This window comes from Gallus gallus, chromosome 14, assembly GCF_016699485.2.
Source record: "Gallus gallus isolate bGalGal1 chromosome 14, bGalGal1.mat.broiler.GRCg7b, whole genome shotgun sequence".
Lineage (NCBI taxonomy): Eukaryota > Metazoa > Chordata > Aves > Galliformes > Phasianidae > Gallus > Gallus gallus.
Genome location: NC_052545.1, coordinates 5,315,199 through 5,327,921, shown reverse-complemented (window position 1 = coordinate 5,327,921; position 12,723 = coordinate 5,315,199). Strand labels below are relative to the sequence as shown.

At 48.5% G+C, this 12,723-nt stretch overlaps 1 protein-coding gene across 2 annotated transcripts in view; it reads left to right on the top strand.

Annotated features, from left to right (window-relative positions):
• Positions 1–12,723, top strand: part of CACNA1H (calcium voltage-gated channel subunit alpha1 H) — a 201,603-nt gene that overhangs the window by 116,265 nt on the left and 72,615 nt on the right. For both annotated transcript variants that reach the window (XM_040647566.2, XM_015294424.4), the window contains exons 8-10: positions 2,955–3,047; positions 4,939–5,728; positions 9,695–10,107. In XM_040647566.2, coding sequence (XP_040503500.1) covers positions 2,955–3,047; positions 4,939–5,728; positions 9,695–10,107 — 1,296 coding nt within the window. The remainder of the gene's footprint in view (positions 1–2,954; positions 3,048–4,938; positions 5,729–9,694; positions 10,108–12,723) is intronic.

Here is a 12,723-nt window from a genome sequence, read left to right as displayed (position 1 = left end):
GCAGATGCCTCTGTCTTGGTTCCAAAAATAGCTAAGGAATTTAGTTTGTGGTGGATAGACCAGCTGTTGGCAGATTCAAATGGTCAGGTTCCCATTTACGCCAAGGCCTTGCTGGGTGTATGCAGTGGGATCGTGGCGCAGATAGAAACGCACATGTGAAGTCATTGGGAGCCCTTTAAAGGACAGCATGAAAGAAGTCCTCAGCATGGCAAGAATCAGGCTATAAAAGTCATAGAGACTGTTTCAGTCCAGACAGGTGGCCATGCATGTGTGTCGTCCTGCATTTCTCCAGAGCTATTTGATTAAAAAAAGAAGGCAGATGTCTGTGAGCACGCTCTCTTACAGGATTGCTAGTACTCTGTAATCCTCGGCAGCTCGGGAATCCTCCTCTAGGTACTGCTGCATTTATGCTGGGTGATGAGTCCGAGAATGAATCCACAAAGATGTCAAACAGGAGAACAAAAGCCCAGCGGTCTGTTTATTCCTCCCGTGTCCCACTTGGTTTACAAGTGAGTAGTAAATAATGCAAATTCTAATTACATCTTAAACATTCTGAAAGCTGGATGAGCCCTCCAGAGGAGAAATGTGGCACATTGATTGATTCTTGCTGCAATTGCTGTCTAGCATGCAAGAAAAATACTTTGATAAACGTTGGGTTGGCTCTCACGCTTCTTTTGGCAGCTGTTCCCAGGTGGGAGCTGGCAGTGCCTGCAGAAGCCCAGTGGCAGCCCTCAGGTAACTCCTTTTGTGGAGAGGGCTGTGTTGTATCGGTTTAATACATTTGATTTGAGGATTGCCAGCCGAATGTGAATTGGGCAAAGAGGTGCATCTGATATGTTTGGAGTCCCTGGGCTCATTTTTCATCCCTGGGTGTAAATGGCCGGAGCACCTGCTATGGCAGCTGTGCTGAAATGCCCCTGTAGCCGAGGAGAAGGGGGGTGGGAGGAGGGGACTTTGAACAGCACAAAGGAGTTTCTTGTATATCTGGCAGTGATTTGGCTTACCTTTGCGTCCCAATGAGATCCTTCCATTTTCCTCATCAGCTTATACATGCACTGAGTGGGGATGCTTTGCCGCCACGCATGCAAGGGATGGGGCTGGAGAGAACTCTGATCTCTATTTCAACTGTGTTAAATGAAAGATAGGAAAGGGCAGTTTGAGTTTGATTGCCTGTCTGTTCCACACCACTGAACTGACTGATTACTGCCAGTGTCTGCCCAGACAGCTTAGCCCATTCCCAGAGTCAGGGTGAGTAGCAGTCCTTGCATCCACACACAAGGCGTATCTGTTGCTGAATGCTTCCTGTCAGAGATCAGTCTCTGGGATTTTTGTTGACCAAGAGTATTCTCTTTGTTGTTGTTGTTGTTAAATCCATGGCACCAGAGCTCAGCATTTCTCTCTCATACCTGTATAAGGATGTGATTTTTATCTAATGCATGTAACGGGGACCAGGAGGGGTGGGTGCAGTTTGTGTAAATGCAGCCAGCAAGTCATCAGACCTGATTGCTCCAAGTCTTTAGCAGTGCTGACGGAGTGTAATAGCTGTAGAGACAATCTGTACCTGCTCCTTGGCAGATGACCTTTATTGGTGTTAGCGTGGGACTGGCTGCAGGCTGCTGCACAGGGGTTTGAGCACTCCTCACCCCCGCTGTACAGTGGGTGTTTGTGCTTCAACACAGGAACTGGGTTTGAAAAGATTTTGCTAAGTTGTTACTGCATTGACTTCAAGGTGAGAGGAATCAGGGGTGAGTAATGTCTCTCTCTCTTCCAGCATTCGCGAGCTTTAAGTCTCAGGCAGGCTGTGGGGACTGATGGTTGTGAGCACAGCAGTGCTCTCCCTTTCGCAGATATGGTCATACCCCAAAGACCCACACCGTGGAGCTTCTCGCAGCCCTGCCAGGGACAAACAAACAAAAAGGGGAGGAAAGTGGCAAGGATTCATGTCTGACTTCCCTGAAAACGTTTTGCCCTGATGCTCCGGGTGTGAAGAGAAGGTTGTTTATTCACTGCTTTGATAAGTGCTTTGTTGGCCTGCCTTTCTGTGCTGTCCATATAGACAGCCATCTGTACTGCTCAGGCTTAAGCCCTTCCTTGCTCCCAACAAGCTAATTCACACACGGTGCCAAAGCAGACTGATGTTTTAGTCCCATCATGGTGAGCATAGTTAAACTTGGGAATGATGCCACTGCAATTGAAGGCTGCAGGTAATTCTGGGCTTTGTGCTAGGGGTACAGCAGTGCGAGTACATTCAGAAGGAGCTTTGATTTAGTTGGAAGTTGAGCTGGAATTTCAGCTCTAGCACCACTAGCAAGACAGCACTAGAAGTTTGGTATGTTTTATCTAAATAAAAAGTGTGAATTACATGGCAGCACTCGCTTTGCTCTGCACACAGTCTGTGTGGTGTTAATTAAATCCTCAGCTTCTTCTTTAGGAGAAGGAAGATTGAGAAAACAAGTATGAACTCAGTTCTCCCGTTTAATTAAAGTAACTCTTTTCCATTCAGATGCTTTCCCACTACGATGCTAGCCATGCAGGTGTAGGGGTGAGCCAGTAGGTAACACAGAGAGACCAGTTCTGCAGAAGCAAATTTGGCTTAAAGCCTTAGGAGTTTTACAGGTGGCGTTACACAACCTGGAGCTGAGGTAGAGGCCCGGATCTCTGTACAGAGAGACTTCTGCTTTGCTTGTAACCCTTCCTTAGGATTTATTTGCACTGGCTCTGAACCAGCATTTCAGATGTTTTATTGTATAGTTTTATCATTTTTATTGTGCCAAATCTCTGTAGAAACCTCAGGGCTGTCCTCTGGTTTATCCTAAGCCAACTGGGAATAGAAGTGCAGCAGGTCTGGATGTATCCTGAGAGATGCTAAGGAGTGACAAGTAGCAGAAGACTGATGTTTACTGACTGACTGGTTAACTCTCGTTCTCACGCTTTCTTTCTCTGTCTTCCTGTAGGTTATAACCCTGGAAGGATGGGTTGACATCATGTATTATGTGATGGATGCACATTCTTTTTACAATTTTATATATTTTATATTGCTTATAATAGTAAGTATGAACTGTGAAATGCTCCTGTTCCTTGTCCTTGTGGGGTAAAGGTGTTCCCTTTTCACAGAGGAGAGCCAGCTGGGATTCGGGATGAGAGAACTTCCTCCCACCCTAAAGCCTAATGATGCAGGCTGTGGTTAGTGCTGTAGGGACAGGTTATTGGCTACAATAGGCTCTGTCCTTTTTAGTGTCACATGTGATGCATAGTCACAGCTTGTCAAGCCATATGGTCTTCCCTCCCTCATAGTCTACCAGTCTTGGACTTGTCACCTTGGTGTGTCCTAACGATTGTGCCTTGGCCAAGCAACTGCTAATCAGAGCAAAAAGTAGAGAAGACACAGCTTTTCTTCCTTTAGATTCCTCAGCGTGCCAGAGGGCAGCTTATATCAACGAAGAGCACTCAAAAGAGTTGCTGAACTTCACACGAGCCTTTTAAACAAGGGTTATAATAGTATTACAAATGTTTGAGGTCTTACAGTGCTGTCATTTCTAGAAACAAAGTGTTATTCATTGAAGGAGCTAGAGGTTGCACTCAGAAGCTGCTACCCCACATTGGCAAGGTTCTTTTTCTGTTTTATAAAGGGCACAACCTTCCCCAGGGGTCTACATCAGTGGAAAAGAAACATTTAAGTCAGGAGGAGTGCAAGGGACAAGTTTCACGTAGATGTCAAGTAGGACATGGGGTAGGAGCATTTCCAAGTGTTTTTGTGACTGGATATCCTTTGCATAGAGCTCTGTCCTTGTGTCTGTGGTTTTGAAGGCCTTTGGAAATCAGACCACCACAGCTCACACAACGGTGTGGATCGGGGCAGTGTGAGACTCCCAGTCATGGATATAGCATTCTGAATCTGGTGATGCTTGAGCCTTTAGCAATGGGCCGTGCGTAATGGAGATTTACATCCCACTCTTTTGAGCTCTTGTCTACATATGGATCCTTGCTGAAAAGCCAGCTGAATAACCCCCAGGTCACTGGGAGTTGGGGTGCACACCCTTGCTGCTGCTGAAGCACTCTCCAGGCTGGTATTTCAAACTGGAGAATAGCACTCCCATTGGCTTCCCCTGAGATTTTCACCAAACAATGGCCCAGATTAAATCCATACGTTCCCTACCAAGCCCAGCACAAAGGTTTGGCCGTGTAAGCACTGGCTTGATGTCAGTCCCATTCACATCTAACGGGAGTGATTCTCTGAGGGGAATATTTGACATTTTCTTTTTGGCTGATTTACGAACTCAAGTGATGAAAAGCTGGTTAGTGGACTCACCAGCTGAGGGCAGGGATGTAGTCCTAGGTCCCTTCACATTCTTGCCCTTGGAACTTCATCTTCAAAACTTGCTATAACCTGTGGATTCATCAGTTCAACCAGACAGTAAATCAGGCCTTTCTACAAGCACCAGATCTCCTGGAGATGAGTTTCTCCATGTCAGAAAGGTACACGAGTACAGCGTTACAGCACGTGAACCCCGACTGTCCTCCTTGAAAGGAGGATGCCCAACGCAGGGTGTGAAGTGATAGAGGAAGAGACAGCACTAATTGGACTTCAGACCATCTTTTCTTGCAGATTGGCTGGGTGCTTCCTAGTGATCTGTTTTGCTGTAGTGACTGATTACGTTGTATTTCATGCACCCTGCATTAGCGGCAAATGTCATCGCTGCTGAGAGGAGGAAAGTGGTGAAGGCTATTGTTAATGGCTTTCTTTGCCGCTGCCAAAATAATTTAACACGGTTTAGGAACAAATTTAGCAGCTTAGGCTCATGTTGACATAACATTTGGTGAGCAGACCCTGAGATTTGGCACATTTGGAAATCACAGGGTTTCTAAGAACAACACCTCCAGCCCGGACAGCGTGCGTCGCTTTGTGAAGTCCCTGCTAATTCCTTTTGTTTTCTCCAGGTTGGTTCCTTCTTCATGATTAACTTGTGCCTGGTTGTGATAGCAACACAGTTTTCTGAAACAAAGCAGCGGGAGAACCAGCTGATGCAGGAGCAGCGGGCCCGTTATCTCTCCAATGACAGCACAATTGCCAGCTTCTCCGAGCCAGGTAGCTGCTACGAGGAGCTGCTGAAGTACATCTGCCACATCTTCAGGAAGGTGAAGCGGCGGACAATACGGCTGTACAATAACTGGCAGAGCAAGCGCAGGAAAAAAGTTAACCCGAACAACACCACAAACGGGCAGAGCCGCCGAGGCAAAAAGCGCATCACCTCCATTCACCACCTCATCCACCACCACCACCACCACCATCACCACCACTACCACATCAGCAATGGGAGCCCGCGGGGGCCGCGCTCCAACCCAGAGATCTGTGACCTGGAGCTCAAGGTGATGAAGCCTGGCGGCCAGCTGATGCTCCCTTCTCCATCACCCAACTTGCAGAGCCCCGTCCCTCCTCCAGATTCGGAGTCTGTGCATAGCATTTACCATGCGGACTGTCACGTTGAAGGACCACAAGTGAACTGTAAGTCTTCCAATGCCCCTGCAAGCATTAAACTCACTACTGGGCTCTCCAACCATGGCAACATGAATTATCCTACCATCCTGCCTTCACCAACTAGCAAAGCCAGTTCTGTCCCAGTTCCCAAAGGAAAGAAGAATGGCAGTTCACCTGTGGCTGTAGTTAACAGCCCTGTAACTTTGGGCACGGATTCTTATGGGAAGCTGCAGCAACTGGTAGGAGAGCATGGTAAGGACAAATGAGCTGATTTTTTTGCTTGGGGAAAGGGGCAAAGGGCAAATTGCTCAAGAGAGATGTTAAGGATAGCCAAGGAGGGTGCTGGAGATGAAAGCTGTTTTGTGAATGCTATCTGAGGTGAGCACGGAAGCCAGAAGTAGGACAGGTTGAGGGACTGACAGCTCTGCTCCTGCTAGCCTTGCATTTGCTGTCACTGGGTAAAGCACAGTATGGGATGATGTAGGCAGTGACTTCAGGCCCCTTTCCGTGGTTACAAAGCGTGTATTTTTGAGCTTTTCTTTTGTACTTTGTGATATCCTGAACATTCTCCCCCTGCTCCCACCCAAGCACAGATCAGGGCAGCCCCTGGATGACGGTCCTGCTGGCTGCAGGTGTGCAGCATGGAAGCCTCAGTTGCTGTGAAACAGTGTCTTGAAAAGGAATAATGTGTGGAAGCTGGTGGGGGAGCATGAGGTATAGGAGACATAAGATGTTTAAAATAGGGAGGCATTGAAATAACCCACAGCAGATACTTCTAGAGGCCCCCTAGTGCTGCTTGGATGGGCCTTCAAGGCCCTGGATCTCTTTTTGAAAGAAGGAGCAGAAGGTTTGGAGGAAGGCCTGTGGGCACTGCGGAGTCTAGCTCTGTGCTCATCCTGAAAGGATGCATGTGAGAGCAGGAGCACAGCAGATCTGCAGCTCTAAAGCTTCCCCTCTTCTTTTTCACCAGTGCAGAAGAGATGTAGGACTGAGTGTTACTGCAGATTGGGAGATCCATTCAGTCTGAGTGAATAAAAAACATGTTAGGGACTCTTTTGTACCTCTGTCCCATCCTTATCTCTACAGACTGCAGCCACAATAGCACTGCTAGTTACTGCAGCTTTATCTCCACTCCGATATAAATCATCCGCTGCTGGAGTAGTGATTATGTGCAACTCTTAGGTTTCTGTTTTGCATATTTTCTCCAGTTCTCAACAAAGCTGGAGCCAAAGCCTGAAAAACAGTCTTAAGCCCTCAAAAAAGTCAAAAAGATCTAGCTTCCATTTTTATTTTTTTGTATCTTTAACACAAACTCATCATCTGTTTTTATCAATGCCTGTGTTTTCCAAAACCGTTTATCTGCTTGTGCGTGGACACAAATATTTGTCCTGGTGATGTATGTGCTGAAAAAATACCAAGCCTAGCTTGGGGGAGGTCACAGTAAAGGTTGCTTGCCAGATAGGTTGGTTGGCTTGTCTTTGTTAATATATATATTTTTTTTAAGTGACCATACAAAAGGGTAAAGTGGATTGTTTATAGAAATCGCCTTCGGCAGATATTTCTGTACTTTTGGGAGCTTAGCAGAAGGGCAGAAGGGCCAAGGTTAGTTGCAATGTTCTTCCGTTGTTAAGCAAGGGCTTTACATGAATCACCGGTACATCTTTAACTATGGAAGTTAATGAAGGTTATTATGAGAACGCGTATTTACCTTGAGATAAAAGTCCAGGCTCACAGAAGTCTGGAGCTGGGAAACCAAGGACGAGCAGAAGAGCTGTTGCTTGGAAGGCGGTGCTCAACTCAGAGGTTTGGTCCTCTGTGCTCACGAGGGGGTCTGCTGCTGGGGCTCTCTCCAGGAGAATGAACCCCCACATCTCAGCCATGCCTGCAACACCCCAGGGCCATTCCATTGAGTTTGCAGGTTTTCACGTGGCCTCTGGTGGTTCTTCAAAAGCCTGGGGTTAGATGGAGTTGCTATTGATAATGGAGCTATAATATCTTCTTCTGATGGGGCATTTCAGCCTAGGGGACACCTCAGTGCTTCAAACAAATCTGAAATTGTCTCGTCTCAAGTGTGATTATATGTACAGGAAGCGGGTGGTGGTTGCAGCAGCTGATCTGGCACCGTGGGGAGCACAGGGGATGGGAGAGGAAGCAACCACGACCATCTGGAGATCTCGGTGCACAAAGTGCCCAGCTCTTCACTTCCACAACTCCAGCTCTTTCCAATGGTTCTCCTTCCTGCTCCTGTCACGAGGCTGAGTCAGATTCACTTCTGCACCACATCCCTCTTTGTACAGCGTGGGTGATAGACTTTGCCTTCCAGGCTCTGGGGGGATTTTTAGGTGCCAAACATTTTAGGTCGACTCATGGTTCTCCATCCCTGCCTGAACTTAGCAAAGCAGCCATGCTAAATCCTTGTCCCAGGCAGGAAAGGTGAGGTGGGCTTGCAAGCTGTGCCCGACCCTCCTGCCCTCCACCTCTTTGAGCAAAGGGCTGTTTCACTTAGTTCTCCCCAAACTCTTACTAGTCAACAAGCAGAGTCTGTTCACTGCAAGATTTGTGCAAGGGGAGCACACAAGTGATAACTGAGTACATTAAGGAGGTATTAGCAGCCAGGGCACTCTCAAACCCAGCTGGAAGCAAGGTTGGTGTCTGCTGGGAAAGATGCAATTGTGGGAGAGAGTATTCTCTTCCCTTCTTTTGTTGTGGAATTGAGCAGCATAAAGTACAGCCTGTTCCTCTGCATTCTCGTGCCCTGCAATGCTGGGAGGTTATTTTAGCAGGCAGCCAAGGAGACTCTGGTATTTTGAAGACATCTGTGGCGCCAGTGTTTTTCATACAATTTTTAACACTTTGATAGCAAACGGGATGACTGGCAAGCCCACTGCCTCTGTATCCATGCTGCTGGGTCCATGCTGCAGTGTTTCCTCATCTGACCAATCCCAGTCAGAAATGCCTTGCTGATGTGCAGTGCTGACCAGTGCTGCTTGCAGGCTGGATAGGGGGGCAAATATTTCTGATCCGCCTGGTGTCTGCAGTGTAAAGACCAGGAGGAGGACTGCCCTGTCCTGCAAGACTATTTTGAAGGCCACTGATATCTGAGCGATATTCAGGCAAGTAAAATATATTTTGACTTTTGTCACCACCCAGCTTTCAGTCTAACAAGGTGCTGGATTTTGTTGGCTGCTGCCTTCTCTTTGAAGACGTCCTCAAGTGTCAGCCAGGAGTGGCTGAAATCAGCAGCATTACTGCTGGGTGAGCTCCAAGCTCCTGGGACCACAGCCAGGAGCATCCACTCAGTGCTTTTTGCATGGTCTCTCTGAAACACATCCATGTGTACCCCCTTCCAACCTCCAGGAAGGGGCCATGTCCCGGAGGAAAAGTGGCATTTGCACCTTGTTTTCCATCAAGGAGAGTGTACGTTGATTCGTCTTGGCTCTTTTTTTTCTTCCTGCCATTAATATCTGGTTGCTAAATATGAGGAAATTGGGAATTTGGTTCCTGAATGTGAGGAAACAAAATCTGATTCCTTTTCTACCTGACTCATCCTCATGATGCCTCCCCACGTCGTTGCTGTGCCCCGGCCCCGTGAGGGCAGCCAGCATTTCTCTTCGCACCACAAAACATGTGGTGATGTATTTGATTTTACAACACCCTGAATGCTCGGTCTGTGCCTCAAGTTAAGAATGCACCTGAGCTTTATTGAAAGCTGAAGGAGGGATGAAGGAGAGCAAAGGGACTACGTGACTCCAACTGATCCATGGTCTGTAGACACCTTTGGTTCATTTCTCCTTCTCCCTCCTCATTATTATCTAAACTGAAGCGCTACTTAAATCGGGTGTTACCGCTTGATAGCACTCAGATCACTGCTAATGATGTTAACTTGGTCAGATATAATCAAAAATAATTGAAAGTGAGAGGTGTGTGGTTCAGTCCTCCCTGAGCAGCAGAGCACCACGTGGCCATCACACTGCGAGGAGAGGTCCCTCAGCCCTGGGATAGGGTTGAAGGGTGGGTGTTGGGGATTGGAGAGAGCAGAACAGAGGGAAAAATGAGGCAGAATGAGAGCCGCTTGGTAAGATGGAGTCCTGCAAGGCTTGATTCAAGGACGTAGCAGAAGCCACTTCTGCCACCCATGTGGGGATGCAGAGGGCATGGCCGCCATGTTGCAGGGAGGCCATGGGCACGAGGAGCTCACAGTGCACTCTCCCGTTGCAGGTCTGCGGAGGACACCCAGCCGGCTGTCGGGGCTGAGCGTGGCCTGCCCACTGCCCAGCCCGCCGGGCGGCACGCTGAGCTGCGAGCTGCAGGACTGCCCCTTCTGCGCCAGCCTCCTGGAGGACCCCGAGTTCGCCTTCAGTGAGTCTGACAGCTGCGACTCCGACAGCAACGGCATCTACGAGTTCACCCAGGACCTGAGGCACGGCGACCACAGGGACCAGCTGCAGCAGCAGCGGGGCAGGAGGAAGAGGAAGAAGAAGAAACCCAAGGAGAGGAACAAGGTCACCCGCCTGTGGAAGGCGTTCGGCAGCAAGCTGAAGAGGATCGTGGAGAGCAAGTACTTCAACCGAGGGATCATGATCGCCATCCTCATCAACACGCTGAGCATGGGCATCGAGTACCACGAACAGGTGAGCGTGGCTGGTATCAGCAGCCTGGAGGGTTTGCTGTGCCGGGTGCTCGCGGTGTGATGGCGTTGTGGCACGGGATGGCTGTGGCAAAGCCACGTTGGAGAGTGGTTTTTGTGCAAGTTGTAAACACCAGGTGGGACTGAGGGCCTGGTCCTGATGGCATGTATGGAGAAGAAGCATCTTTGTGCTCGTGGAAAGCCTGGAAGGTGGTTGTCAGCACCGCTGAGGTGCTGAGTTGAAATGCATGTGTTGGGGCTGGGCAGCTCAGGGGCTGACTGTGCGTTATCTGCTGTGAATTATTCATACGAGCGTGAGTTGTTCCGGTGGAAATGCCCCTTTGGTCTGTGCTGGTGGTGTGTGGGTACAAAGCTGCCCCTTCCAGGAGCTCAATCCACCTAGAAGGATCTTCTTTGACCTGTAAATAAAAACTTCAGCTGTCAGGCAATGCTAAAAGCAATGAGGGGAAAGGGGAAAAAAAAAGTGAGTTCCACCCTGAAGGCTCCAACATGTTTAATTTGATCTCGTAGGGTGCAAAGTAGATCTTTCATTTAAGTGCTTGGAGGGAGGGAAGAGAAATCATGCTGTTCCCTGTATTGGTGTGAACGTGGCGATGGCAGAAAGCAGTGCTGGCAGCCGAGGACAGCTTGTCCTTGCTGGCTGATGGGAGCCACGGGGCTGTGCGATGGGAGAGGGAGGTGAGTCATCTGATGTCTTCAGCTGGTCACTCTGGGGAAGGCTATGCTTCTCTGTCTCAGGAAGAAATGGTTGCTTTCAGCTGTTTTCTGAAGACACGCTCTGGAGTTCCTCATGCTGCCTCTGCGTTGGGTGTTGAAAATACCCCCAGCAAGGCCAGCAGATCCTCATACTGATTTTCTGGTCAGAGGTTCATCCGTTGTTCCCCCAGGTTTTCCTTTCAGAATAATGAACAAGACAGTATCTATAAAGCTGTTCCCCCTCTCTGCCACCATCTGCTTAGGAGTGAGGAGGAAGGGCAGGCAGTAGCAGGGTACACCCAAAGGCAGGATGCTCTGCATTTTCTTCTCCATCACTTTCCAGAATTCAGTTCTTTTGAGGACCATGGCAAACAGTCCTCCAAAAGTGTTACTCTTCTATTCTCTCCCCCTCTTAGGCGTTTTGAACCACCATATGCCATACTATGTGCTGTCTGAGGCATATTTTCTTTCAGAAAAGCAAGTACTCAGCTGAAATACATGAACCTCAGCTGTGCAACAATAAATTAGTTCACGCTTACAGCAGAAAGAGTCCAAACTCAACAAAGCAATAGCTGTCGCTGTCAGCTTTGTCTGCTTAGTTGTTCCACAAGTTTTAAAATTAGGAAGTACACCTTGTCAGTCACCTCTGAACAAACCATTCATTCCTCACAGCGGCTGCATTTCTGCATGGATACTCTTTTGTCAGGCGGATACACATTTGTCAGTCCTTGGGTATTGCTGTGATGGGTGCTTGGGGAATGCTTTAGGCAGGCTGCACAGAGAAAGCCCGGGGATCACATGGAGTCTGTCCACAGTCACTTGTACAAAGGCAAATTGCGATAATTACATCCTTGCTGCTAATAAAGGAAAACTCCAGCCGGCAGATTTTTATGGGATCATACCTTGTAAAACATTTGCTTTAAACCATCTCAAAACCAATGGCAATAAAGATTCTGAGGCTTTTGGCTACGGAGCATCAGGCTCGTGCCAGCTTTGCTCCCAGGCACTGGCCAGCTTGGGTCCAATAAAAAGGGGGGAATTTTGAAGTGAAACCTGTAAAAGCTCCTCCACGTGCTTACGTGAGATGTGTCGCTGGAGCCCAGCAGGGATAATGAGCTGCAGAGCTGTCAGAACCCAAGCTTGATACACCTCACCCAAACACTCTCCCATCAACAGAGTGATCTCCGGGGCATCGCTCCAGGGCGAGGTATTATCTGAAAGCAAGAGAAAATGGCTCTGAGCTCTTGAACTGTTTGGCACAAAAGTCTGGGGCTTCTGCAAGCAAAGCAGGGTGATTTCAGGCTCTTTTTGGGTACAGCATGCTCCATGCCAGGATAAAGTTTCATTACTGCTTTCTGGTTGCTGATTGAGGGATGCTGCCATGGTGCTCCATACCTCTTCGTAGAGCAGATATTAGAAGATGTGAAGGTGTGAGCATTCTCCAGGCTGTTAGCCAGACACGGGCATTACCATCATCTCCTTCTCCATTCTCCGAAGGGCAAACCTGGAGGCCATTCCCCCAAGGGTTTAGGAGCCTGTCTAGGAGGCAGGCTACCCTCTACTGTCCTCCTGGCTCTCCTCTTTCTTTGCTCCCCTGGGCTGTTCAGTGTTACCAGTGAGCCACGTTCAGGGGCTTGCTCTGGGGAAGTCCCCTGCCCTCTCAGCAGCACAGGCTCTGAAGCCCTGCAAAACATCATCTACCATGGACACATTTGCTCTGGGTAGAACAGCTTAAGCAAGTTCCCTGGTTCTGATTCTTGCCACTTGTTTTACTGAACAGTCATTAACTGGTTTTATTGGACTGGGCTGCAATCAGTGCAACAGCCACAGGGAAGCCCTCCCCAACTGTAAGGAAATGCACAGTCCCTTTTAAAAAAAAAACTCATTAACAACTGCTTCCTTT